Source organism: Patagioenas fasciata, chromosome 9 (genome assembly GCF_037038585.1).
Source record: "Patagioenas fasciata isolate bPatFas1 chromosome 9, bPatFas1.hap1, whole genome shotgun sequence".
In the NCBI taxonomy this organism is placed as follows: Eukaryota; Metazoa; Chordata; class Aves; order Columbiformes; family Columbidae; genus Patagioenas; species Patagioenas fasciata.
Genome location: NC_092528.1, coordinates 5,242,228 through 5,269,497, shown reverse-complemented (window position 1 = coordinate 5,269,497; position 27,270 = coordinate 5,242,228). Strand labels below are relative to the sequence as shown.

The 27,270-nt window shown below is 59.3% G+C and overlaps 2 protein-coding genes across 3 annotated transcripts in view; both read left to right on the top strand.

The window, feature by feature from the left end:
* Nucleotides 1–6,825, top strand: part of LOC136105130 (diacylglycerol kinase gamma-like) — a 32,538-nt gene extending 25,713 nt beyond the window's left edge. For both annotated transcript variants that reach the window (XM_065844702.2, XM_071812340.1), the window contains 4 exons: nt 1,064–1,265; nt 3,057–3,177; nt 3,267–3,327; nt 3,654–6,825. In XM_065844702.2, the coding sequence (XP_065700774.1) occupies nt 1,064–1,265; nt 3,057–3,177; nt 3,267–3,327; nt 3,654–3,752 (483 nt within the window). In that variant the 3' untranslated portion in view covers nt 3,753–6,825. The remainder of the gene's footprint in view (nt 1–1,063; nt 1,266–3,056; nt 3,178–3,266; nt 3,328–3,653) is intronic.
* Nucleotides 6,826–8,781: 1,956 nt separating this feature from the next.
* On the top strand, nt 8,782–21,988 carry ETV5 (ETS variant transcription factor 5). The gene is made up of 13 exons (XM_065845024.2): nt 8,782–8,920; nt 9,427–9,563; nt 9,673–9,760; nt 9,910–9,957; nt 10,075–10,125; nt 15,052–15,181; nt 15,314–15,559; nt 17,260–17,519; nt 18,211–18,267; nt 18,682–18,750; nt 19,077–19,246; nt 20,035–20,136; nt 20,292–21,988. The coding sequence occupies exons 2-13, from the start codon at nt 9,519–9,521 to the stop codon at nt 20,511–20,513; spliced, it is 1,488 nt and encodes a 495-aa protein (XP_065701096.1). The 5' UTR covers nt 8,782–8,920; nt 9,427–9,518; the 3' UTR covers nt 20,514–21,988.
* The last annotated feature ends 5,282 nt before the right edge of the window (nt 21,989–27,270 follow it).

Genomic DNA, 27,270 nt, shown 5'->3' with positions numbered 1-27,270 from the left:
GGCACATTTGCGTTCCTCTTGGCAAAGCAAAAGAGGCCAGAAATGCCATCGCAGCCCTGAAACACGAGGAAAATAATGTGCTGGTACTTGCCGAAATGCAGCGTGGCAGACAGAGAGCAGGTGCAGAAAGGAATGTCCAAATGCTCTAGAGAAAACACATTCCAACGGGTTTTGGGTTTGAATGGGTTGAAGAGGTATCTAGAAAGAGGATCCAGCCTTGTCTGGGTAGCAGGAGAGGGAGAAGGCCTCAAGTTAAGAGATGCATTTCCATGGCTGCTGCTTCCAGTCCTGTGGGAAAGCCGCAGACAAGAGATGTTTTACCTTTTACAGGGAATTTTCAGCAGGACCTGTCCTGCTCTACAGCAGCAAAGCCCAGGACACCAGTTCTGTGTGCTGGCTTGTGGTTTTCCCTCCCAAAACTGACATTTTTTCCTCTGACAACTTTCCTGTCATTTCCTTCCAACCTCATTTCCAAATTGTAGTTGAAGACAAACTATTTCGAGTTAGGTTGTGGGCAGACAAACTTTTGGAGATTTTGGAGTCAGTTTGAACAGGGGGAGGTGGGGAAGCACGTGCTGGAGGAACATGGCTGGAGGTGGCTCTGGGGCTGAGGCAGGATTGCATCCTCTTCATGGTCACATCACTGAGCCTGGTGAGGTTTTATGTGCTCTCATAGGAAATTTGTTTTTCGAAACTGCCATCTCAGATATGTAGTAAAACCCATATTGTGACAGTGGGGAAAGCAGCACAAGGAACGGAATCATAGAATCATCTTGGTTGGAAGAGAAAGGGGAGGTGCTGGTTGGCAGCCCCAGAAAAGCAAAGTCAGGAGGGGTGGGTGTTTGTTTGCACCCCCGGTCCCTGAGTGCCTGTGCCACCCTGGGGCAGGTTTGCTCTGGGGACCGACTATGCTGGGGGCTCTTTTGGTGGGCAGAGGAGGCTGGGCACACAGTGCTGGGCACACGGTGCTGGGCACACGGCGCTGGGGACACGGTGCTGGGCACCCTGCACCGGGCACCAGCTGCCCCCGCCCGCTGCCTGACACTGCTCATGTGCCTGGCAGTGCGATGGGACCCTGCTCGACCTGAGCAACGCATCCCTGGAGGGCATCGCCGTCCTCAACATCCCCAGCATGTACGGCGGCTCCAACCTCTGGGGCGAGACCAAGAAGCAGCGCGGTTACAACCGCCTGGGGAAAAAAGCACCGGAGAAGCTGCCTGCCACGGTGGTCACCGACGCCAAGGAGCTCAAGTTCTGTGTGCAGGGTGAGCGGGGTTTGGCGGGGGCAGCGGGGTTTGCACAGGGAGGTGACAGCTCGGGGGTTCCTGTATGGTGCCTGTGGGGCTGGAAGCAAAGCTGCAGAGCTGGCACCGATGGCATTTGGGAGCATTCTCCCCCGCTCCTCACAGCGCTGCCAGCCTGGCGGGGGGGTCGGGAACGGCAGGACACCCATGCTGTGCTCCGGCCACCACCTCACACCCGCTGCTGTGGCCACCAGTGCTGTCCCCACAGAATCACAGAATCCCAGAACGTCAGGGGCTGGAAGGGCCCTGTAAATCTCATCCAGTGCAATCCCCCCATGGAGCAGGAACACCCAGCTGAGGTTCCACAGGAAGGTGTCCAGGCGGGTTTGAATGTCTGCACAGAAGGAGACTCCACAACCTCCCTGGGCAGCCTGGGCCAGGCTCTGCCACCCTCACCCCAAACAAGTTTCTTCTCATCTTTCAGCGGAACCTCCTGTGTTCCAGTTTGCACCCATTGCCCCTTGTCCTGTCACTGGTTGTCACCCAGAAGAGCCTGGCTCCATCCTCCTGACACTCCCCCTTTCCATATTGATCCCCAGGAATGAGTCCCCCCTCAGTCTCCTCTTCTCCAGCTCCAGAGCCCCAGCTCCCTCAGCCTTTCCTCACACGGGAGATGCTCCACTCCCTTCAGCATCTTCGTGGCTCGGGCACAGGCAGGGCACCCGCAGCCCAAAGTGCTGGCGGGGTCCCCAACAGAGAGCAAGGCATTGGAAAACGGGTAGTAAAATAGGCCAAAGTGCCTGGATTTTCCACCTCTCACAAGCTGGGGCTGGGGTGGGAAACAGCCACGGTGCCACCGGCCATGCCAGGCTGTCACCAGCTGCCCCTCCCCAGGTGAAACCAGCAGGGAGCAGGGCAGAGGAAAAGCCAGTTCTAAAGGTGGCAAGAGGCCGTGGGGTCTGTCCTCTGGGCACATCTCCACTTGTGCATGGGTGGGGTGCTTCTCTGGTGGGGGTTTCCACCAGGGTGAAAGAGTATCCCGAAAGGAGTGAGAGATGGAGCAAGTTGTGCTGGCACCGGGAGCCTTTGCAGGTGGCCCAGAAGAGCAGGAGGAGCTGGCAAAAGGGGAGATGTCCTGGGATTTGAGGAGATCCCTCCCAGGGAGGGTTTCCCCTGTTCACCCCAGCTCCAGGTGCCACAGGAATGTGGTTCAGACACGTAGCACCAGGCAGTTTTGGACCCGGAGTATTTTTGCTTTAGGGATTTTGAGCAGTGGCATTGGGCAGTGTCCAGGCGCTGGGTACAACAGGACATGTCCCCGTGGTGCCAGCAGCCTGGCTGCCCTGTGGGGTACCCAGCAGCCCCAGTGTGCTGGCCCTGACGTTTTGGATGCTGGTGGAAGGCACAGCATCCCTGGGGATGGGGGAACCAATTCGGATCCCTTTCTCTTGCCTGGAGTAAAGGAGTCTGAGGGGAGACCTCACTCTCTACAACTACTTGAAAGGAGGTTGTAGCATGGAGGGTGTTGGTCTGTTCTCCCAAGTAATGAGCGCCAGGATGAAAGGAAACGGCCTCAAGTTGCGCCAGGGGAGGTTGAGGTTGGATCTGGGGAACAATTTCTTCCCCAAAGGGCTGTGGGGCATTGGAACAGGCTGCCCAGGGCAGTGCTGGAGTCACCATCCCTGGAGGGTTGGACAGACGGACATGAGGTTCTCAGGACATGGGGCAGTGCCAGAGGTGGGGGAACAGTTGGACTTGATCGGCTTGAGGGGCTTTTCCAACCAAAATTATGATTCTGTGATTCTCTTGCAGACCTCAGTGACCAACTCCTGGAGGTGGTGGGTCTGGAGGGCGCGATGGAGATGGGGCAGATCTACACGGGGCTGAAGAGCGCTGGGAAGAGACTGGCGCAGTGTTCTTCCGTCACCATCAGGTATTTGTCCCTGTCCTGGCTGAGTGCCTGACTGATGGCCACAGCCGGTGTCCATGTCACCCTGTGCTCCCTCTCTTTGTGCCTTGCAGGACATCCAAGCTGCTGCCCATGCAGGTGGACGGGGAGCCCTGGATGCAGCCGGCCTGCACCGTGAGTCCCCAGGGAGGGGGCAGGGGGCGGGCAGGGCCGTGGGGACAGGGACATGCTCATATCTTGTCGGGTGGGTGGGGGCAGTGGGGACCCCACCAGCTGGCAGGCAGGAATCCTCTGCGTGTCCCAGCGCTGCCTGGATGGGCTTGCGCGGCTGTTCCCCCCATGCAGCACAGCGTTTAACAGCCCGGCCTGCGGGGAGGCAGCTCCTCGCCCAGGGCTGAGCTGCCCCCCGCTTGCTCGGGTTGCTTCCAGGCTGGGGAATGCCTGGGAGGGCTCAGAACCCAGCAGCTCCTTGCTGAGCTGGGGTTTTCACTTCTTTTTAGGTCAGAATTACACATAAAAGCCAAGTGCCAATGCTGCTGGGCCCCCCACAGAAGAGCAGCTTCTTTTTCCTGAAGAGGAGAAACCGAACTCGAGATTAAGCAGCATGCAAGGAGCCCAGAGGCACCCAGCGTCCTGTCCCTTTGCAGAGGGTCCCCAAATCCCTCAGTGGGGAGAAAAAACACCCCCCGAGCGCGGCGGGGATGATTTGTCCTGGGAAGGTCTTAGAGGCTCCTTCCCAACCACCGCAAGCATCTTCTCCAGCCGGGATGGGAGCGTTGGGCGAAGGCAGGCTGACACACGGGGAACCATTTGCTGGAGCAGAACTAAGACTATTGAGTTTTTTTCCCCTTTATTTAAATAATTCCCCGCCCCGCCTCGGCAATGCTGCAAACAAACGTGCTCCTGAGAAAATGCCAAGCTTCACTTATTTATTTTTAAACCTCTTGAAGGACACTTGATGTTTTGTTGCACTGGCTTTGTGTCCACCAGCCCCTTGCACCTTGGAGAAGTGATTCATTTTCTCAGCACAGAGGAGGTGCTCTCTGCCGTGCCTTCCCGTGGGTGCGAAACAGATGCAAAGACACTGCCGGTGTGGGGAGCCACGAGGTGTGGGACGGGCTGGGGCCATGTGGTGCTTTGGCCACGGGGACAAGCCTGGGGTGGACAGGAGGAGACTGTGTTTTGATGTGGAAACAGATAAAAAAGAGATTTTAGCAGGGAGCTGCCAACCCTGGGACACCCTTGTGCCCCGGCTCCAGGCTTCTTATTCATATTTATGTATTTATTTAGCAAACTTTTGGGGGACTTTGGGGGTCACCTTCTTTTTTTGAACTCGGGTTGGACACGAACACCACCTCCTTTCTCTGCTGGCTGCACCCACGGCGCCTCCATCCACGTGGACTTTCCTCTCTCCTAAAGCCTGCCAGACTGTGCCAGGGGCTGGGGACCCTGGGGACAGACATCCAGAAGCCTTTTCACTCGGAAGTGTCCCCCTCACCTTTTCACCCGGCTCCTCCTGTGCTTCGCCAGCCCGATGCTCTCCTCGCAACGGCTGACGCCGCCTCTGATGCCCCCGGATGGCTGCGGGGAGTGGGGGGATCTGACAGCCACGTCTCCCCCCAGCCCACCCCAAACCCCAGGAGCTTCGCAGGCGCTGCTGCCGGCGCTGCCGCCTGGCCGCTCCTCTTCTCCTCGCCCAGCCGACTGCCGGAGCCTGGCCGGGATGCAACGGCAGGTTTGGTGGCCTCACCCACGCATCCCCAACCAGGCGTAAGGGGACAGACTGCGGGACGCAGCTTCACCCTGGGACAAGATGGGGACCAGCAAACGGCCGCCTGCCTGGAGGAGGTGGTGGGGCTGGATGTGTTCTCACTCCATGGTGCTCCCAGGGGCCCATGGAAAGGGCCGCTGGCTGCTGGTTGCTTCTGCAGGCGCCTGCTTCCTCCTGCTGTGGTCCTGCCTGGGGGCACGTCCAGCTCCCAAATCAGCCCCTGCTCCCAGGCAGCTCCCCTGTGTCACTGGGAGCGAGCTGGGAGCGGCATGTGCCCTGTGGATGTTGCTGCGGGCCGGAAAACCACTGCTTGTCCCTGCTTTGCCCCTGCTGCAGGAACCCCCGTCTGGGACAAGCCACCCTGTCCTCCCCAGTGACCCAGAACCCGGTCCCTCCTCAGGCTGTAGGTCCCCATTGAATAGCATCACCCCAGCGGTGCAGAGAGTGCTGCTGTCATTACGTTTCAGGGTGAACAGTGAGCGGTTTGTCACCCTCCCCGGGCAGGGACAGTGCTGTTGTGCCCCCAGCCAAGCTGTAGCTCTGGGACGGCTCTGGTAGGCGTTGTACAGCCCTGCAACACGGGAGGAGGCAGCGCGTCCCCAGGGGAGCCCAGCCGGGCTCCAGACCCCCAGGCCCCCTCAAGGACCCAGCCAGAAGGCGCAGAGGTCACCACAGCTCAGCAGAGCCATGACCTGCACACACGGGCACCCACCGTATGTATCTCCACCCTCCTCCTCATCACCCCGGGCTGCTGTTAATGAGTAGCCAGGTGAAAGCGTAGGGGAGCAAAGCCAAATAACCGCTGGGTGCCACAGGTGTGTTCTGTGCCTCACGGCTTGGGCGCTTGGGGAGGGTGAATGAAAAACTTCAGCCATCTCCCGAGCTTTGCTGCAGGCAGGTGCTGGGCTTGGTCTGTGGGATGAAAACGTACAAGGTCAGCAGCAGGTTTGACTCCACTCCCCTGCCCGATCGGCCTCCACATGGAGTTTTATCCTAGGGCTCTGATGAGAAAGTGCCTGTGTGGAGTCAGCAGCAGTTTTCCCCACAGGCCTGGTCACGGTTTGCTGGGCTCCGAGCAAAGAGCAGCACACGGGGCTCTGCTGTGCTTTGCCATCGCTGGTGGTGGAGCCTTGGGAAGCAACTGGGCTCTGTGCCCATACCCACAGCCGTGGGTGCGGCAGCGTGCTGGGGTGAGGAGCGCTCGTTGGAGCTCCAGGCCAGGGGGCAGCACTCAGACGTGTCCTGCAGAGCCACCAGCCTGGGCCAGCGGGACCATGGCAGACCAGCAGCAGGCTGCCAAGAGCCATGGGCTCCAACAGAGACATTCCCTTCTGACGATCAGTGAGACGGTCCCTGCCACCTCCCCCTGGGGACACAGCTTCCACCCGCTCCTGCAGTGCCAAAGCCACAGTTCAACGGGCCTGGCAGCTAATGACCTCCTCAGTCCAATGGTGCAAAGGTCTCCAGCCCAGGAGGGGACCTGCAGGGGTTGGGACACTGGCCCAGCCGTCCCCAGCTCCCAGGAGGAGTACACCATGCAGCCAAGGGGCACTCAAGGCTCTGACACCCCTCGTCCCCCTTGCTGTCTCTTGCTTCAGCCCATTTGTCCCCTGAAGGCTGCGTGATGGAGCGGGAGCCCCCAAACACCCGCCTCCAGCTGCAGGCACCAGTATGGATGCCCAAGCACCCTGCTGAGCCAACACTGTGCTGCGGGACCCCCAGAAGCTGGGGAATCCCATCCCAGGGGGTCCCCAGCCCAGTGCTGGCTCCAGCCCCACTCCCCGCCGTGTGCGTCGCCGTGGTTGCCTGCATGGAAATGGCAATGTCCGTAGCGTAGCGCGTGTTGCCGTGTACACCCGGGCTGCTGTGGGCTTGCCTCAAATAAAGATGGTGATTAAATACTTGGCTGGTCCTGGGGTGCACCAGGGATCCTCAATTCCCAGCCAATCCCCACCTTCGGGGACTCCAACGGCGGGTGCACAATTCCAGGTGCCGGGGCTGAAGGGACGTTGTTGGTGCAGCACAATGGAGCAGCACTCAACAGGACCTGCAAACAGCTAAATTTGGACACTGCCTTTTTTTTTTTAATGTTTTTTTTTTCCTGAGCAGACTCTAAATTTAGCAGGCGCCGGTCACCATCCCCCCTCCTGCCCTGGCTCTGCAGGGTCCCCCTGCAGCTACCACCTGCCCGCCCCACGGCTGTGCTTGCTTGGCCCCCGTCACCTGTCGCCATGCCGGGTGGTAGCACAAGGCCCCAGAGGTGCTGAGCAGCCCCAGCCGGTGCTGGGGCCACGGCCGCCTTGGGTCAGCAGTTATGCCCAGCTCTGTGATGGCCCGGCTCGTCCCCAGCAGCCCGCCTTACTCCCCAGCCCAGGTTTTGCCACCTGCCCGCCCGTGTGTCATCTGCTAATTTTACCAGCGGTGATTTAATCCCGGTTGCCTGCATGCAGAGGGGAAGTGAGATGCCAGTGCCTGCAGAGCCCCCCGGGAGTGTTCCCGGGAGGCAAGGACACCCTGTGCCCTCTGCATGCTCCCCCCGCCAACGTGCAGGCACCCAGTGGGCAGTGTATTGTGGCAGCCTCCCCGCCATTTCACCCTGGACACAATGGGAGATGAGCTACCTGCCATTACCAACATCATCCCTGGCAGATGATGGTGGCCTTGGGGGACAGTCGTGGCCCTGAGGGACTCTGGAAGCCCATCAATACCCCAACATCAGCAGAGAAGTTCCCACCAGAAGCCCAGAGATGTGCCAGGCAGCCCTCCCAGGACACCAGCAAGTTCATGGCCAGAGGCAGAGGATTTCAAAATGCAGTTTTCCTAAGCCCTGGGCATCTCCCCAGTATTCAAGCAGAGGACTCCCCTCCTTCCCAAGCTGAGCAGAGCAGCGTTTAACTGAGCATTACCCCTTTTTTCTCCCCTCTCCAGCAAGATTTTCCCAGCAAGGCCTCTACATAGGCCATTTATCCTGCTCTGTGAGCAGCCACCGGCAGGTCTCCGTGGAGGATCTCACTGTCCATTACAGATGGGGAAACTGAGGCACTTGGCAGAGCACTGCCTCGGTGGCGCCCCTGGCAGGCCCCTGGCAGCAGGGCTCTGTCCTAAACCCGTTCCCAATCCTCTGAGCCATTTGCAGCCCTGCAAGGGCTTGTGTCCACAAACTCGCTCAAGGGGACTCACAGCCATGGCAGCCCCAAAGCCCCTGAAAGTGGGAACTCTTCTCTATGGCCAAAGAGCCTTTCCAAAAGGGAAACCTGCCTGCAGGATCCCTGCAGGGGACAGGCTGCCAAAACCAGCACTCAGGCGGGGATTAGCCCCAGGTTCACAGTGGGACCCGTGTGACACTGTCCTGCTTGTGCGAATCAATCGCTGGAGAAAGCAGAAGGGACCCCATGGTGTGTGCAGAAGAGCTCCCCTGGTGTGTGAGGCTCAAGGTCCATTCCATCTGCTGAGCTTACTGGGTGGCAGGTTTTTGGGCTCCATCCCCCCGGATCCGGCCGCCTGGGATGTCCCACCAAGCCCCCAAAATCGCCCGTTACCCCCGCACAGCCCCCCCTGCCGCGGAGAAGGCCGCGGCCCCTTTAAATCCTGAGCTGCCCCAGCCCCACCCGCCAGCTTCTTCTCCCTTCTATTTTTTTATGAATGAAAAACGTTCTCCGCAGCCCATGCAAATCCCGCTGCGCCCATTGGCTGCCACCGCCCCCTCCCACCCAACGGCCTCAATGGTGCTCGGCGGAGCGGCGCGCGGGCGGGCGCCTAGCGGCCCTGCAGCCAATCAGAAGGCGTGGGCGCCCGAGCGGAGGCTTCCCATTGGCCGGCGCGGAGGGTAAACAAGCGGCGCGGGGCGGGGCGCAGCGGAGGCCGCTGGTTCGGGGCGGCGGGGCCGGCGCAGAGCGGAGCGCGGTCCCCGGGCGAGCAGCGGTGGCGGCGGCGCCTTCCCGGGCCCCGCCGCGGCCGAGCCCCAGTCCCGGTCCGAGTTCGCGGCGCCCCGGCCGGGTATGCGGGGTCTGACGGCGCGGAGCGGTGCGGTCAGGGGCGGGGGCGTTGTTTATGAATGGCGCGGGCCGCGCGGTGTGAATGGCGGGGGGCGCGCGCGAGCGCGCGCGGGGGAGGAGGAGGGGGGGGCGGAGTTTATGAATGGATCTGCGCGGGGCGGCGTGGGAACGGGTTTGGCTGCGGTGCGGCCCTGCAGCGCCGAGCACCGGCCGGGGCGGCGGGACGCGGCCGCAGGGCCAGGGGAGGCGAAGCCAAGCCAAGCCAAGCCAAGCGAAGCGGCGCGGCCGGGCTCCCTCCTCCCGGGCTCCCTCCTCCCGGGTTCACGGCGCGTGATGTCACGGCCGTTTCTATAGAAATTGAGTGACATCACGAGCCGGGGGGCTGCGACCCGCCACGGCAGGAGCGGCGACCGGCTCCCCGGGGAAGCGCACCCCCATCGAGCCAGCCTCGGGGGCCGCACCAGCCAGGGCCTGAGCCCCCCCTGCCCTCTCTTCCACCCCCCCCAGCCGCGCACCTGCCGGAGCCCGGGTGGGACCCCCTTTCCCGGGCCGGCGTCGATGCTGAGCGGGCCGGGGGCACTGCCCGCCTCCCCCGCACCATGGACGGCTTCTACGACCAGCAGGTTCCCTTCATGGGCCCCGGGGTAAGTTTTCCCTGTGCCCCCTCTCTCCTTGGGCATCCCCCGTCCTTGGGGGCTCCCCCCATCCTTGGGGGCTGCCGCCCTCACCAGCCGCTCTCCCTGCTCGCCGCAGAAGTCCTGCACGGAGGAGGGCCGAGGCCGGCCGGGCTCCGATAGGAAAAGGAAATTTTTGGAGACTGACCTGGCCCACGACTCGGAAGGTAGGCAGGGCTGGCCCCAGCGGCTGTGCCCTCGCTGCAGCCCTGGGAGACCACTCTCCTTGTGTTGGCCTGTTCAGAAATAATCCTGCGAATAATGGCAGTTTTATTTATTCTTCTGTGGGGTGCATAAGTCTTTCACTCTGTTCCAGAGCTCTTCCAGGATCTCAGCCAGCTCCAAGAGGCCTGGCTAGCTGAAGGCAAGTCCTCACCTCCGCCTTTTGCTGTGTAAAATCTCTCCCTGAGCATTTTTTTGTGAACTGAAAACAGCATAAACCAACTTTTTTTTTCTTTTTATCTTTTCTTTTTTTTTGTAGCTCAGGTCCCTGATGATGAACAATTTGTCCCGGATTTCCAGTCTGACAACTGTAAGTGATTGTTCTGGGTTTTCATTCTCCAGAGGGGGAAATGTTTGGGTGCCTGTGCAAAACCTCGTGTTGGGTTTGGAGCTGTTTCCTTGGGAAGGCTGGTGTTGCTGGGGCTGAAACCATGAAATCAGAGGCTTTTGGGAGAAAGCACGTGCGGTTTGGGTTCATCGAGGTGAAACTTGCAACGTCTTGTCTTTTGTAAATATGGAAAATTATAGCCAAACGCATGGAAATGTCTCTAACTGATCTCTGGGCTCCTCTGAGACTCACTGCTTGTTCATAGTAGTGTTGATTTGCTTATAAACGCTCCTTTTCCTTTTCAAGTGGATGCGAGAGCCCGTGCTGGGCTGCTTGCTTAGCCACAATCTCTGCAGTTTCTGGAGCTTTTTACAGCCCTGGCCCAGCGCTGTTGGCAAGAGCGGACCTGAGCGGTGAAACTTGAGCCGCTTTAAGCAGCGTTAATCACTGGCAAGCGAGCGCGTTTCAAAGGAGGCCAGTGAAAATGCCGTCCCTCTTGAATTGCATAAGAGCGAGAGTTGGTTGGGAGCCGCGGTTTGTTGCTGGAACGGGTTGGCGGCGAGGGCCGGGGCTGCGGAGCGGCGGGTGGTGCTCGGGCGCTGGCTCTTGGGCGCTGAGGCTCGGTCGGAGGGGAAGGCGGGGGGGATCAGGATGTTTTGGGTCGTTACCTGGCAAACAGAAGTGGTAGCTTGGTGTTAGTGGCTGCGTTTTGCTGCTGAGCCAGCCAGCTCCAGAACTTAAAGGAAATCAAATTTAGCCTGCAGTCGAACAGATTTTTTCATTCCAGCTTTGTCACAGCATGCAGCAGGGTATCTTCTCCTACAGCAAACGCATGTTAATTATTGCTCTTTGATTACTTCTGAGTGGGAAGCTTGCCATTAAACTGTTCCAGACAGCCCAAGTTTCAGATGCTCTTTTTTCCCTTGTCTCCCCTGAGATAAAAGGCGAGCCCAGAGTCAGAAACGCAACTGGCTGTTGACATCCTAGCGCAGCCCGGCAGCTCTTGCTTGGAGCGGTAGAAACTGCAGCGTGCGTGGGAGGGTGGCTCTTAGAGCTGAAGCTGTTTCCAGTGCCTTTTGGCAGTCTCTTGTTTCCTTCTAACCTGGAGAACTCAGAGAGAAGAGACAAACTTTTCTGGGTGATGCAGTGAGAGGAAGGTGGGGTAGGGGAAAAAAAGGTATTTTGTCGAGACTTAAAATGTTCTCCTGACCTGCTTGGCCTCTGTAGACCCGATGTCAAAAGGACTTTGTCACTTGAAAGGAGATATTCCTGCTCTGATCACCTTCCGTAACTTTCCGGCAGGGACAAAGCAAAGGTTTCCATCAGTGCTGCACCAGGGGCCGTGCCAGCTGGGCTGGGACTCAGACCGGGACGGAGGGTGATGGGGAGCCCAGCTCTTCCATACCAGCACTGGGAAGCATTTAAAGAGAGAAAAGCCTCTAGCTTGCAGCTTTGAGGTCCTATCCTCTCATTTCACTCTGGTTTTGAACTGTGTGTGGTGTAGAAAGAAAAAGAGGGATGAATTTGGCGCAGCCTCCCCCTGCGTCCAGCAGGAACGTGCACCTTTCCCAGGCTGTGGTCACAGTGGGGCTCAGCGCCCCATAGCTCCCAGGGGAAAGGAAATCTTTCCCTAGCCCATACAGATGTTTGTGGATACACATTGGACTCTGGTTCTGCAGTTGTGTTGCTCTGTGCCTTTTCCCTGAGGAAGCTGCTGCTCTCTTTTACCCTGAGCAAACCAGCTCCATCTCCTGCTCCGTGGCCCTGGCATCCCCAGGGCCAAGCTTCCTCGGCGGAGCAGCAGAAAGGGACAAACCAGGCTTAGTTTTGACGCTGTTGCTGTGGGGAATGCTGCCACGTGGGCCGTGTTGAGTCTCGGACACGCTCTGAACCGCAGCATCATTCTTGCCTTGCTAAAAACCCTCACCGCACATCAGCTGGAGGAAATCCCACCGTGGGGCTGGGGAAAGCAGGGCTCCTCTGCGAGGGGGATGTGTTGTTCTTGGCTCCCGAGCAGCCACAGGCCGGGTTTGGTGCTTTGTAGCGAACTGGAGAAGTGGCAGATCCTTCCGGGGTGACTCTGCAGAGCTCACCGTGCCGCGGCCTCGGCCAAGGGTCCGTGCGGGTTTTCTGGCTTTCTGGATCCTGGTGAGAAGGGAATACGTACAATGTGTTAATCAGATTTTTAAATAATTGAGGAGCGATGAGGTTGTGCTGGGGAGATCGAGCTTTGCCATTTGCAGGGTTTGCTCCCTGGGGCCCTTGGGCACCCTGCACGGGTGGCGCGTGGCTGAAGCCACGGGCATGGCACGGAGCGGGTTTCTTACGCACCAAAATGAAAGCAGGAGGTTTGTTTTTGAGGAAGGGTTGTTTAAACAAAGGAAAGCAGGAGCCTGGCTTCTATTTCTGGCTCCTCTCCTGGTGTGACCTTGGGTGCGTCCTGTAGTGCTGGGGATGGAGGGGCAGGCGGGGAGCTTGGCTCCCAGGTGACGGCTTGAGCAGGTGCCAAGGTCCCCAGCCGGTGGCCGGGCTGGAAACGGTGGTTTGGCTGCCTTCCCCATGGCTTGGGCAGTGGGTGCGACCAGCAACAAGCCAGCGAGTTTGGTCCTGGCACTTGCTCTCTTAGAGGTCCAGTTGCGCTGATGGTTGGGAACAATGTGCCCTGTCCTCCACTGATGGGTTCAGTGGGAATTTGCAGCCCCAAGCAGCTTTGGGGTGGCACCTTTCTCACAGGAGAGCTCTTGGCCGGAGGTTGATGTTCGGGGCATCTCCAGCGTGGCTGGGGTGGGACGCCTGTGCCATCTTGCCGGCTGGGCACAGCAGTGGCACTTGTGGCTGCTCCCCTTGCCCAGCCTCCTGCCCCCAGCGGGGGGCTGCCCAGCACCCATGGGTGCTCTCTCCGCTCCTGCAGCTCAGGCCCGGTGCGGGTGTGCCGAGGTTTGTTCTCTGGCCCCGTCTATAGTTAAGCTGCTCCCTCTGCCTATTTTTATCATTTTTTTTAGCTTTTAATTACAGCGCTGAGCACAGGACCAGAAAGGTTCAAAGCGCTCGTGCACCCACTGCACTGCTTGGGCAGGACAGCCCCTTCCCTGGGAACCCTCCTGCTGCCTTCCCTGCCCCCGCCTGGCTGCTGGGGACCCAAACCCAGCTCTTTTTCCCCCAGAAAAGCCACGCCACCAGCCTGGGTGCCCCCCGAGCCTCCCACTGCCAGGCGCCCCGGCCTCGCTGCGCCCACCGGCCATGAGCTCGGCGGCAAGAGCGTCTTGCCGAGCAGCCCCGGCCGGCCCCGCCGTGTTTGTGTAAGGAATTCAAATGTTGCACAAAGTCCAGGCTCGGCCAGCTGGTCTCTGTTAGGATCTTAAGGCTTTCTTGAATGGCAGTGCTAAAGCTCTGGGGAAATTTTTCTCTTCTTTTTATTTTTTTCCCCTGGCCGCATGAATGGAGCGCTCCAAATTGTTTGTGAATGGAGGGTGGTGCCTGCTCAGAGACTTTTTTCAATGAATAACCAGACCCCATTGTACGGCTGGCGGAAAAACAACCAGCTCCAACAACACGGAGCTTGTTAGGGAGAAACATGCCTGCGATAGGCAGCTGGAGCCCTTCCAAAACCCGTTCCACTTGGCTTTCCCGGGGCTCGCGGGGAGCCCGGGCTCTGCCGCCGCCGCGCCGGCCCCCCGTTAAGGCTGGAAATGCTGAGAGCGGCAGAAGCTCGCTGGGGGGGGCGGAGGAGGGGGGCAAATCCGGCTGGGGAGCGGGTGGAAGGCGTGCGGGGGGCTGTGCTGGCTCAGCGCTGGGCTTCATGTTTCAAATCCTCCTTGGTTGGGGGGGTTTTATGCCCTTGGTACCAGCTGTGCTGGGCCGTTGAGGGGGGAGTCAGCAGCTCTTTAAAGGGTTTGACAAATTAGGGGAGCAGCTAATTACCTGGCAAGCTGTGACCAGTTGTCCTGGAGCTATTTGCTCCTCTCCACTGTAGCTGGGCTGTGTTTAGACATTGCATGAAGCTAATACTCCACTTCCGATTAGTCTTGGCTCTTCTCTGCAGGCACTATTTAGGTAAAGATCTCTGAGGCGCTTTCCCTTTCCTGGAGTGCCTGCTTTTAGAAATTAATTAGCTTAAGTGTATATTACTCGGTTTAAAATTATATATAGCGAGTGGGCTTGGGGGCCCTGGGAAGGATTTGTGTTAAATGGGACACTTGCCACTTGAACTCATACAGTTGTGGCACCCCGGGACTGGGTCCCCTTGGCTGGGGGAAGGTGAATCCCACTGAGCTGCTTCCCAACTCCTGAGCTGCCCATTCCCCACTGGCAGCCCTTGCTTTGCACCTCTTGCCGTGTGCTGTTCCCCTCTCAGGTCCCATGGGGGACTGTCTACCCCTCTGTGACCAATGTCCTGGGCTGGAGGGACCGTCCCAGCCCTGGGAGCGCTGGTTTTCCCCTGCAGAAGTCAGCCGTGCCACCCTGGCTCGCCCCACTGGTGCGTCAGGGTCTGTCGAGGCACCGCGCTGCCATAGCAAGCGATAGGACAAGGGAAAACAGCCTCAAGTTGTGCCAGGAGAGGCTGAGGTTGGATCTGGGGAACAATTTCTTCCCCAAAGGGCTGCGGGGCATTGGAACAGGCTGCCCAGGGCAGTGCTGGAGTCACCATCCCTGGAGGGTTGGACAGACGGACATGAGGTTCTCAGGACATGGGGCAGTGCCAGTGGTGGGGGAACAGTTGGACTCAATAGTCTCGTGGGTCTCTTCCAACCAAAATGATTCTATGGCTTTGTTGCCTGTTGCTCCTGCGGGGTTGATTTGGCACCCGATTCCCAAACAAAGAACACCTCAGCAGATGCTGCCGGGGGTGACATCCCCGTCACCTTGTCCCGTGCGGGTGAGCCCGTATCCTCCTCTCTCCCGCTGCAGTGGTCCTGCACGCCCCACCTCCGGCCAAGATCAAGCGGGAGCTGCACAGCCCTTCCTCGGAGCTGTCGTCCTGCAGCCACGAGCAGGCGCTCTGTGCTGGCTACGGGGACAAGTGCCTCTACAACTGCTGGTAGGTATCGTGGGGCAGCCGCTGCCCGCAGCCTCCTGGGGTGACAGCGCGGGGACTTGTGTGTCGCTGTGTGCCCTGCGGAGGTGTCCTGGTTAGCGTGGCCATCAGCCCCTGCCCCTGTTCCCTCCGCAGTGCCTATGATAGGAAGCCCCCCGCCGGGTTCAAGCCATTAACGCCGCCCGCCACGCCGGTGTCCCCCGCGCACCAGGGATCGGCCCTGCTACCGCCAGCCCCGGCCGTGCCGGCAGCTGCCCATGGGGCGGCCCCAGCCCCGCTGCAGGAGCAGAGGCCGCAGACCTTCGCTGTGCCGCGGCCGCCGCACCCGCCCATGCACATGCCAAAGATGATGTCTGAGAACCAGTATCCCGCAGAGCACAGGTGAGGCTGCCCCCGCGAAAGTGAGCGCTGGCATCACGCGGGTGCTGCTGGGGACTTTGGTCCCCTCGAGATAGATCAGTGGCCTCCAAGTTTGGGAAGGGAAGGGGGATGCCCGTCGCCTTGCTGTGGTCGTGGACTGTGGGCTGGATGGTGCTGTATAGAGGCCCGTGGAAAGCAACGTGGCAAAACGTGCCGCTTCCCCCTGGGATCTCCGGGTTTGTTCTCCCATGAACGAGGACCTGCTGCTCCTGGCCATGGGGGCACCGAGCAGCCCCTTCACGTCCCCCTCGGGAGCGGTGAGGGAGGCAGAGGCTGCCACCTGCATCCCTCCGTGTGGCAGCGGGTGCTGGTGCTGAGTCAGCGCTCCCGCTCTCCTCCCTGCCCCCGCTGCAGCTCTGCCGGCTGAGCTGAGCCCCACGGGGCTGGGGGCTGGTCCTCAGCTCCCCGATGCATCACGTGGCATCCTTGGGATTTTGGGGCTGTGGAGGGAGAGACTCTGCTCCCCACTTCCTGTTCAAGCGGTGGCTTCATGCCCCATCACCCCTGCGTCCCCGGAGGCTTTGCCAGTCCCCTCCCTTGCCTTTGCTCGTGCCATTGATGACATGGCGCAGGTCACAGTCAACCTCTGGCGTTGCTTGTGACCTCCTGGATGCCCTTCGCTTTGAGGGCTGCCGTGTCGCCTGTAGTAGCACGTCCCCTATGGACATAGGGCTGGACATGGCAGCCCAGCAAAGGCCACACACTGGGGCCATGGAACCCTTGGGACGTGCCCGCAGCGGGCGAGCATCCCTCCCCAGCAAAGTGGGGCTCGGCTCTGGGCGACCTTCAAGCTATGCGGGGGGCTGGCCTGGACCCCGCGGGAACCGCCGTGCCAGCGCGGGGCTTGGGTTTCACTCAGGAAGGGCAGAGGGACACGGCTCGGAAATGGAGTAATCCCAGCCCGGCAGCTGGCGGGGCTCCGGTTACAAAGCCAAATGGCGCTCGGCCGGCAGAGAGGAGCCGGGCGCCCGGATCAGAGATCGCCTTTCAAGGTGCTGGAGGGCGAGGGAACGTGGCAGCACCCCCTTGAGATGGTTCTTTACACACCGCGGACAGGAGAGACCATGCTGGTGGTGGCAGCGCTCCGAAGCCAAAAATAGTGCTCCCTGCCCTGGCGTTCAAGGTTTAATCCCAGCCGTGCAGGCGGATTAGCAGCGGGCTGGAGCTGTGGGGTGGATTTGGTTTTGCGTAAGCGTCGGCCTGAGCGCAGCATCCCCCAGGCCCCACGGCTCTGCCCCCCACTCCAGGGGGGTTACTGCTTTACAGAGGTGTGCCTGTTGTGGGGTGCCTTTTTGCTTCTTTTTCCCACTCTTATCCAGATATCCCATCGCTGCGATGCACGGTGCTTTGCAGCAGCAGCCCACGCTCTGTCTTGCTCCCTCAGCAGGGGGGTCTCCAGTGCAGAGAGGGGTCTGGGGCTCCCCAACACCTCCCTGGATCCCCATGTAGGAAACAATTACCTTGCAAATATAATAGGCCCACGGGATGAGCCCTCGTGGTGGTTGTGCTCCTGAGGAACCATCCCAGCCCACTGTGGGTGGGACACAAGGCCACCCAGACCACCCTGGGAGCACCCCGGGCTGAGGGCACTGAGCTAGCACGGGGTCCCGCTCTGGGGCTGACCCCCACCCCTCAGTAACGCCGCGTCCCTCTGCCTCCAGGTTTCAGAGGCAGCTGTCGGAGCCCTGCCACCCCTTCCCACCGCAGCCCGGGGTCGGGGGGGACAGCCGCCCCGTCTACCAGCGGCAGCTGTCGGAGCCACTGGGCCCCCCCGGCCCGCGCCCCCCTCAGGGATTCAAGCAGGAGTACCATGACCCGCTCTACGAGCACAGCGGCCACAGCCTGCCCGGCCCCCCGAGCCACAGCTTCCAGCCCCCCATGGGCATCAAGCAGGAGCCCCGGGACTACTGCATTGACTCAGGTGGGTGCGGGTCGGGGGGCAGCAAGGTGCTCGGGGGGCACTGGTTACACCAGTGGCACCCAGGGGAGCGGAGCCATCTCTGCCATGGGCAGCAGGGTGGGCGCAGGGCTGAGCCTCGGGCTGTTTCTCCCTGTCCACCTGCAGCAGCAGATCATCTCTTCCTTTTTTTCCCCCCTTTTCTTTCCGGAGCGCGGGGCACAGAGCAGATGCCATGTGGTGTGGTCTGTGCCATCACCACAGGCTGGGGTGCCCCGCAGCACCCGCCGAGTCCCACCGCAGCCCTGGCCTGGGGCCAGCTGTGATTTCTGGCTGCTGGACCCCACCAGCATCACGGAAAAAATCCTCTTAATCGCCTTAGGACCTAAAAATACCCTGACCTCAGGATGGAGGGTGGCACGGCTGAGCAGATGGCAGGGAAGCGCAGCGATGCCTCCCTTCCCGCAGGGCCCCAGTAACGTGGGGAAAACCTGAGCTCGCTTAGACCTTACTCCCAGCGCTCACCCCAGTGCCCAGATCATGCCGGTTTTCCCCCAAACGCTGGGGGTGGGTGCAGTGACCCAGGGTGGGCCTGGGGGGTGGGTTTCCCCAGCTTGGCCACGGAATGTGCTCGGGGAGGGGGAAAGATGCTGCTGAGCACTGGGTGGGACCCCCGGGATGCGTGTCCTTAACGCTGCCTTCATCTCCCTCGCAGAAGTGCCTAACTGCCAGTCCTCCTACCTGCGGGGGCCGTTCCCCAGCAGCCATGACGGTGAGTGAGCCCCCAGCCCCCTCCTGCTCACAGGTGTCCCATCTTGTCCCTCCCTCGGGTAGGCAGAGCCCCCCGTCATGGCTGGCAGAGCCGCTGGGCACCCCAAAAACGCCCCTGTGAGCAGCCCATGTGTGAGCAGCGCTGGCAGTGCCGCGTAACCTGGGATGACGCACAACGCGGAGCTGCTGAGAGAGTTTTGGTTCCCCCAGCCCCCTGGGGGAAGGGAGGGCGGGACAGAGCTGTGCGGTGCTCAGCCTGCAAACCAGTGCGATGCCACCCAAAACACTGGGGATGGGGCTGCTGCCAGCATGGGGGACGGGGGCTTGGTGCTGGATTGGGCCAAGCCGTGAGATTTTTGGGATCTGGCCAGGCTGATGGACGAGCCCTGTGCTCACTGAGGATCTTTTCCCCTAGGATTTTCTTATGAAAAGGACACACGATTGTATTTTGATGACACGTGCGTGGTACCAGAGAGGCTGGAGGGTAAGAATCTGGCCCCAGAAGAGGGCTGGGGGGTGACCAGGGCTGGTGGCAGGGAGTTCCACGGCCAGGGACCACACTTACCAGCTTTACAGGCCACGCTCTGCTGGGACGATGCTCTTGAGAGCTGCTGAGCATCGTCCCACATGGCTGCTTGGCACCACTGCTGTGCCCTGTCCCTGTTACCCTGTGCCTCTCCCCTCTCTGACCCTGTGGCTTCCTGCACAGGGGTGAGCCTGGTGTCACCATGCGTGTCCCCTCCCGGCTGGCACAGCCTGAGAGAGGGGCAGAGCCGGGGTGTTTAACCAGCCGTGTCTCGGTGCGGGCAGGTAAAGTGAAGCAGGAGCCCACCCTGTACCGCGAGGGCCCTCCCTACCAGCGCCGCGGGTCCCTGCAGCTCTGGCAGTTCCTGGTCACCCTCCTGGACGACCCCGCCAATGCTCACTTCATCGCCTGGACCGGCCGGGGCATGGAGTTCAAGCTGATCGAGCCTGAGGAGGTACGGGGGCTGTCCCACCCCCATGTCTGGCGTGGCAGGGCAAGGGCTGGGCCATGGGGAGAGCCTGGGGGCGCGGGGGAGGCCAGATCCTTCCCACTCAACACCGCAGGTGACACTCGCACTTGGAGTAAGACGCGTGTCCTACTCTCTGGGCAGCTTTTGAGGGCGAGAGGGAAACGCCAGCCGCCTGTCTGCGCTAAGAGCGGGGGAAATTTGCCTTTAATCTCCTCTGCTGCCTCGCAGTGTGTGCTCCGCTCCTGGTGGTCACCGTCTGTGGTGGCACCACCGCTGTGCTGTCCCTGGGGTGCTCAGCCGCGGCGCCCTCCCGGACCTTTGCGCCGCTTCTCCCCGCGCCGCGGCGGCGGCTCCATGCTGGCATGGGGCTGTGCCGGAGCCGTGCGGCTCCGCAGGAGGGTGACACAGAGGAAGAAGCTGTTTGGGCAGTAATTGAAAGCAGCTGTAGCGCCGAGCTGCGCATTGTGGGTAATTCCCCATAATATCTCTTACGCTGTGCATGGAAATTGTGGTTTTTTGAAGCCGCTTTTTTGGCAGGTTCCCCTAATCAAACATCTTTTGTTTCGGCCCCCGGTTTGGCAGTGGCAGCGTTGTGGCAGCCGGTGCTCGGAGCAGGCGGGGAACTTCTCTGGGGCCGAGGTGCTGCCCTCAGCCCTGGCTGCTGGAGCCCCAGCAGCAAACCGCTGCCCCGTGTTTTGGTGGTGATTTTTCTTTGAGGACCCGTGTCCAAGCCCTGGCCGGACCTTTCACAGCTGCTGCCTTTCTCCCCACAGGTTGCACGGCGCTGGGGCATCCAGAAGAACCGGCCAGCCATGAACTACGACAAGCTCAGCCGCTCCCTGCGCTACTACTACGAGAAGGGCATCATGCAGAAGGTGAGTGGGCGGCTGGAGGCTGGGACTGTCCCCCACTGTCACCCCGGCATCCCGGGGCACCGCAGGACCAGGCTGGGTCTGATGTCAGTTGTGCTGGGGTGGTTATTCCCCAGGGGGTGGCTCGGGGCACCTCTCATGCTTCCCCCTCCTCGCAGGTGGCTGGCGAGCGGTACGTCTATAAGTTTGTCTGCGACCCCGACGCTCTCTTCTCCATGGCCTACCCCGACAACCAGCGCCCTTTCCTGAAGACGGAGCCCGACTGCCCGGTGCCCGAGGAGGAGACGGTGCCGCTGACGCACTTCGAGGACAGCCCGGCGTTCCTGCTGGAGATGGAGCCCTGCGGCAGCCTGCCCTACGCCGAGGCCTTTGCCTACTGACCGGCCGGCAGAGCCACCGGCACTAGCGCATCCACTTGGGGCAAATACCGTTTTCTAAAGAATATTTTTTGCTGTTCATAAGGAGAAAAAAACCCAACAACTACAGAAACCTGGCATGCACGCACACACAAATCGGAGGAATCTAAACTGCCCTGTGTGTGTCACCGCTGAATTCCCATCCTTTACTGTCCAAGGGCTAGTGCATAGGACTGCCCGTGGCTGGCACCTCCTGCCAAGCACCGGCGCGCTGGGTTGGGTGACGGGAGCTGGAGCCGCAGTCTCTGCCCCGGGCCCCGCTCCTCGCCAGCACCGCAAGGGCTCCGGCAGCGCCCCGGCACTGGGCCACTTGTCACGACAATCTGCTTTGCATCGAGCGTGATCTGCGTAGCTGCCTTGTGTGGTGGAAAGGGCTTTGATTTGCACAGAGGAGGGATGCGGGGGGGCCAGCACCCCGGAGCTGATGTATGCAGCATCCTACCCCAACCCCCTAGAGCCTTCTGCCACCTTCCCCAACCCACCCTCCTCACCCTCATGATATAACCTGATATAACGGTTTTCCAGCCCCACCGGGTCCTCGCCGTGCCCCTCTCACTCCTCCCCAGCTCCAGCTATGTGCCATGGGTTGCATTTCAGGGGAGAAGACCCTGACACCAACACTAACACCCTATTTTTTTTCTTTTTTCTTTTTTTTTTTTCATGTTTTAGGGGAAAAAAAAAAGGTTTCTAAACTGATTTTTGTAGATTTTTTTTTTTTTTGTATTTTAAGGCAAAACTCTTTTTAGCAGTGTGGCTGCTGTTCCTGGAGCCCCTGGGGCCACCCTCCCGGCTCTCCTGATGGCTCGTCTGCAGCAGGGAGCCCTCGGCACCCTGGCTCACCAGGATGGCTGCTGAAGTATCTGGTCCACTCCATTTCAGTGCTGGAGCCCTGGTTCCCCTGCTCGGCACGGCCGTGGGGCTGGGCGGGGAGGCAGCGGCGGGCAGGGACGCTGGGGTCCCTTGCCCCCCTTCCTGGGTACTCCACTTCCTCCAGCTCCCCCGTCCCCACTGCGCCTCCTAACACTCCTCCACCGCTCATATATCCACACCTGCCTGTCCCCCGCCCCAACCCCGGCTACATGATTTTGTTGTAAATGCTGTATAGGAAATTTTTTCTCTTCCTTAGTTAGCTTTGGTTGGAATTTTTTTTTTTTTTTGACTGATTCATTCTTTCTTTTGGGGGAAAGTATGAAGATTAACTCTGGGTAGACTGGGTTATTCTCCCTATGGGGTCTGCAGTGGCCTGTACCCATGGGGAGTGTTTGGTCCCGCCTTGGGGCCAGGGTTTTCAATATTTGCTCAGTGTGGCAGGTCTACAGTGCAGAAGGGGTTAATCTGAGGACTGATTTGAAATAATCTACTCCAGCAGGGCTATGTATCTCCTGCAAAGCTGCATTACATTCTGTACTGTGTACAATAAAGGATCTTGCTTTCTGTTCCTCCCTGCCCAGGGCTGTTTTGCCTGCCCCGTGGATGCTGTGGGGGAGCCTCTGGATGTGCTTGTGGGGGCAGAAGTGGTGCAGGGTGCTGAAAGCCCTTCTGGCAACTCCTGGCAATGGTCCCCCAGCAATTACTGCACCCATTTCTAGGCTGGAAAAATCCCCATGGAGCAAAAGGCTGCAGGAGGGGAGTGGAGAGCAATGGCTGCCCTGTGAGAACGTGACTCAGTTGAAGGGTCTGTGTTTCCCCCAATGCGCTGGAGAAAATCTCCAACACCCTTGAACAGTCCACTCTGGTTGGCCTCTATTTTAATTGGCCAAAGTGGGGCAAGTTGAGGTGTCCCTTGCTGTCCCCATGCCGGGGGTGGGATGACACTGTTGGAGACAGCAATGGACCGATGGCTCTTCTCTTGCAGGCTGTGCTCCCAACCGAACCAAACTCCATCCCTAGATGTGGTTGTGGAGAGATGGATGGTCCTTAGAATTCTTTATACACCGCACCTCACCTCAATCCAGGCCTGGCCACCAGCCGCGCTGCTCACAGGTCCTTGAGCTGCCCTCACTCACCGTGCCTCAAGCACGAGGCTGAGCAGCGTGGCTGTCTCATAGTCCAGGCAGGGCAAAGCAGTCTCCCAAACACCAAACAAAACCAATTCAGCCTGTCCAAAGCCTTCCAGGGCTTAAATCAGCTGCTCAGCCCCTGAAGGCATCTCCTCTTCCTCCTAAGGAGCTCTGTGGCACCAGGCCTCGGTGGTTTGGCGAGCGAGCCTCTCAGTGATGCTCAGGTAGGCTCTCCTGTGTGGGCAAACCCACACGGAGATATTCCGGTGGGAAAGAGCAACAGGGCTGTGCTGGGGTCCACACCCTGCACCCAAAACCAACTTTTGGTATAATGAAACCCCTCCAGCCCGAGCACACACCTCTAGCTCACGCCAGCCTCCCAACCCTACTCCATTTATATTTTCTACAAAGCTTTGTCTTCTGCCTAAAAGCACGAAAATCAAGTTAAACAAGAGGGGATGCACAAATTCCTGCTGGCAATCTGAGCTCCAGATGCCAGTGCCCAGTAATCCCACAGCACTGGGGATCGCAGCAGACTGAGTCCTGGTTTTCGGGACAAAGCGGGGGAACGCGGGGCCACCGGCAGCGCTGCCGGCAGCAGATGGCCTGGCGCGGTGGGACCGCGACCCAGTGGCGTGGCGAGAGTACGGGACCGGTTGTGGACAGCGAGGATGAGCAGATAAGACAAAGCTCCCCAAAGCCTTCACCAAGCAGTTTGTCACACCACGACACAACCTGCCCTGCAAATCCTGCTGCGGGCAGGGCTGGGGGGGCCCAAGAGTATCGCACGCACTGTTCTTGGCGAGGGGTGCGGAGAGGAAAAGAGACATTGTTCTGTTCCACACTATCAGTGTGGGACAAAAGGTATCAGATCCCAGAGGGTTTGATGCCACACCAGCTTTTAAATACTCAGAGCATCAAGAATTTGCTCCTTGTTTGATCTGGCTGCGTATCACACCTCCCTGTGCTGCACACAGGAGGCTTTCGCTCATTCAGAGGGAATGGAGCTGCTGTGGGTGTGTGGTCCCGCTCGTCCCCCATCCCAAGGGTGAGGGACAAGCCGCTGCTGCTCAGTGTCCTGCCTGCAGCTCGTGGGGATGAGGACAAGCACTCCCAGGCAGCCCAGAGGCTGGGCTGGCGTTTGCCAGGAGTTGGGGAGATGGGGGGCAAGCAGGTGGAATCCCCACTCCATGCACGCCTCGTGCCCCATCAACCACTGCTCCAGAGCACGCAGACAAGCCGCCTCAGCCGCACTCCCATGTGCAGCAGGATGGGGACATGGGCTGGGGAGCATCACCACAGCCACCACCACCACTGCTGCCTCCATCACCACGGCCACCACCACCACTGCTGCCTCCATCACCACGGCCACTGCCACCACTGCTGCCTCCATCACCACGGCCACTGCCACCACTGCTGCCTCCATCACCACGGCCACTGCCACCACTGCTGCCTCCATCACCACGGCCACTGCCACCACTGCTGCCTCCATCACCACGGCCACCGCCACCACTGCTGCCTCTGGCACCAGGAAAGGCTGGGGCCACCACTGCTCCCTCCCCAGGACTGGCCACCTTGGTCCCCTCCTCGCACACCCTCTGCCTCCTGCTCTGACTGCTGCAGGGGGTGAAGAGTGAACAGACACAATGGGGAGGACAAAGCAGCTTTTGGGGGAGAATTCAGCCATCCAGGCTCGGCAAAACCCTGGTGCTACAACCCTCCAGATCGCAGATTCCACCTCCTACCCAGGTCATGGGGTAGCAAGACTATTGGTGATTCAGGGCGAACAATCTGAGATGCTGTGTGAGCAGATAATAAAATGGCAGCTAGTATTGAATGGGGATAAATGCGTTTTTCCTATTTTCTTCTCTTCACAGTCTTATAATGTGCACCAAGGTATTACCTCCTTGGAATAAAAGCATGGTTTTAGCTGACAGTCCAAAAGCTGTTCAAAGGAGAGGCTCATGTTAAAAATCATTTGGAAACAGAGGACCCTGTAAAAGGGAGAGCATCATTATGGCTCTCTACACATCCATAATTCACTGAATGCATTTCTGCTCTCCCTGTCTGAGAAGGATATAGCTGGACTGGAAAACGTTCAAAAAGCAATAGCAACAGCCAAAGGTCTGCAGCGGCTCTTATACAGGAGTATATAAATAGTTTAACACTTCCGTCTGGGGCAAGATTTGTGGCTCAGGGGCTTCATATTTAATAGCCCGTGATGGAGTTCTGACTGGAAGAGCATTTGTGGGGAGAATTACTGCCCCCTCAGCTTGTTCTTACGGCAGCCAGCAGGACAAATGTCCCCTTGTCCCTCGCGCCTGGGCTTTGCCGCTTGTGCGTGCAGCCTGGCCGCTCTTCCCCAGCTCTTCAAACACTGGATTTTTCTCAGGTGGGTTGATTTGGCTTTTAAATACCTGAGTATTGTGCAAAGCTAACTTCAATATGGGTGAGCTCCAGAAAAACAAAACAAAAACAAAAAAACCCCAACCAGCCTGGTCTGGTGAGTAAGTTACACTGAGGCCCATCCACCCACCAGGCACTGCGCTGTGCCCCAAGTCCCTTCCCACCGGAGTGGCACCACCTCGTGGGTGTCCTTCTGCTCCTGGCCACCATGGCCTCGTGTGGCCCTGGAGCACCACGTGGTGACACAGCGGGAAGGATCTTTGGTATCCACAGGGTGATCATGTTCATGGAGCACTTGTGTGGCAGGGAGGACGTCAGCTCCAGCCTTGGTCCTGGGGCTTTATTCTGCTTTAGGCTACAGGTGGGCTGACTTTCGTGGGAGATGTTGGTCCAGATCATTGACTCCAAGTCTCCCATTCCAGGGCAGGCTGTAGGTAGAGGGAGACACTGAAGGGAGGGGATTGTCCCCTCTGCCCCGCTCTGGTGAGACCCCCCCTGCAGTGCTGGTCCAGCTCTGGGTCCTCAGCACAGGACACACATGGACCTGCTGGAGAGGGGCCAGAGGAGCCACAGCAATGATCCTAGGCTGGAACAGCTCTGCTGGGAGGACAGGCTGAGAGAGCTGGGGTGTTCAGCTGCAGAAGAGAAGCTCCGGGGAGACCTTAGTGTGGCCCTTCTGTACTTAAAAGGGACCAATAAGAAAGATGGGGACAGACTTTTTATCAGGGCCTGTTGTGACAGTACAAGGGGTGATGGTTTTAAACTAAAGGAGGGAGATTCAGGCTGGACATGAGGAAGGAATTGTTGCCCCTGAGGGTGGTGAGAGCCTGGCCCAGGTTGGGCAGAGAGGTGGTGGCTGAACCATCCCTGGAGACATCCCAGGCCAGGCTGGACGGGGCTCTGAGCAACCTGAGCTGGTGAAGATGTCCCTGCTCATGGCAGGGGGGGCACTGGGGGAGCTGGGAAGGGCCCTTCAACCCAAACCCTTCTGTGATTCTGTGAAACCACCTTCTCCTCTGCTCCTATCGAAAAGAAAGCAGGAGCTACACAGGTACCTCGGAGTGTCTGAGTCTTTTGGCACTGAATTTCCAGCCACTCACAAGGCAATAATACTGTAATAAAGCCACTAAGTACCTTCTGAAACCATCAGCCAACTGCTGCATTAAACACTCTCAATGCCACAGGGGAGGCTCCATCATCCCTCAGCCCCTTCTTCGGAGAAGCACCAACAAGAAGCTTCCCAAAGGTCTGGGGTGGGAGGGGGGTGTCCCCTCCCCATTGCAGCTGGGGTGAGGTTCCTCTTGCAGCGGTGGGTGCCCAGCCCTCCGGCCATGTCCTGAGTGGGGTAGACCCACAGTGGGGCAAGCCAGGGTGTGAGTGCGAGGTTCCATTTCAGCTGGCAATGAAGTCAGGGCAAGTGATCAGAGAAGGGATCCAGGGACTTGTCTGGCATACAAGTAATCAGCTGCAGCACCTGATTTTGAAGGCTTTTTAGTTAAATACAAATAAAACCATCCTGGAGAGAACAGGTAGCCAGAAAGCATGAGCTCCCACAATACTGGGCTAGTGTAGCTGTTACCCACGTCAGCGCTAGCCAAGCCGGGCATCCACCTCCTGCCATGGACTGTGCCAGGAGTCGCGATGGGATCCGGTGAAAGATCCTCAGATGGCACAGCCAGGCAAACCAACCTGGGCAGTGTCCCTGGGCATGGCACCCCCTGAGAACTGGTCCCCAACTGCTGCCCCACTGCCGGGGACCTGCCGAGGGCGACCTGAACCCAGGCTTGCAGTAATCTTTTTAAAAACAAACAGAAGCCAGCTCTTGGCTTCTTGGCTGTGTCGGACCCAGGAGAGGGCAGCAGCAGCCCAGGCTGCAGCCTCAGCTACCCCTTCTGAAGCTCGTCTTCAACTCCTAAGCTGCTCAGAGAAAGCTGAGGAAGAAAAGTCGTGTATGGAGGGAGCAAACAAAAAGCAAAAAGCCAGTGGGTAGGCTGGTGGTACTCTCCTGGGCTTCAAAATCGTTTGCTTTCAAGCTGGAAGTGGAAAGAAAATGGTGTTTCTTTGAAAGCAAATGGGAATGCCACGGCTTTCCATGGCTGTCTTTCCTCCTTTTGATGTCGGTGATAGCTGAAGGGATGCTTTTTACAGCACCAGAAAATAAGGTGGCGATGCTGGGGATGTTCCCAACAGAGCTGGAAGGTAAGCACAGGCAATCACACGCAGTGCGTGCGCTTCACGCTCTTGCAGAAGTGCTAAAAGCCCATGAGGACCTGCTCTGGAGCCTGCTAAATAAGTGAGCTGTATGGCAATGGTTT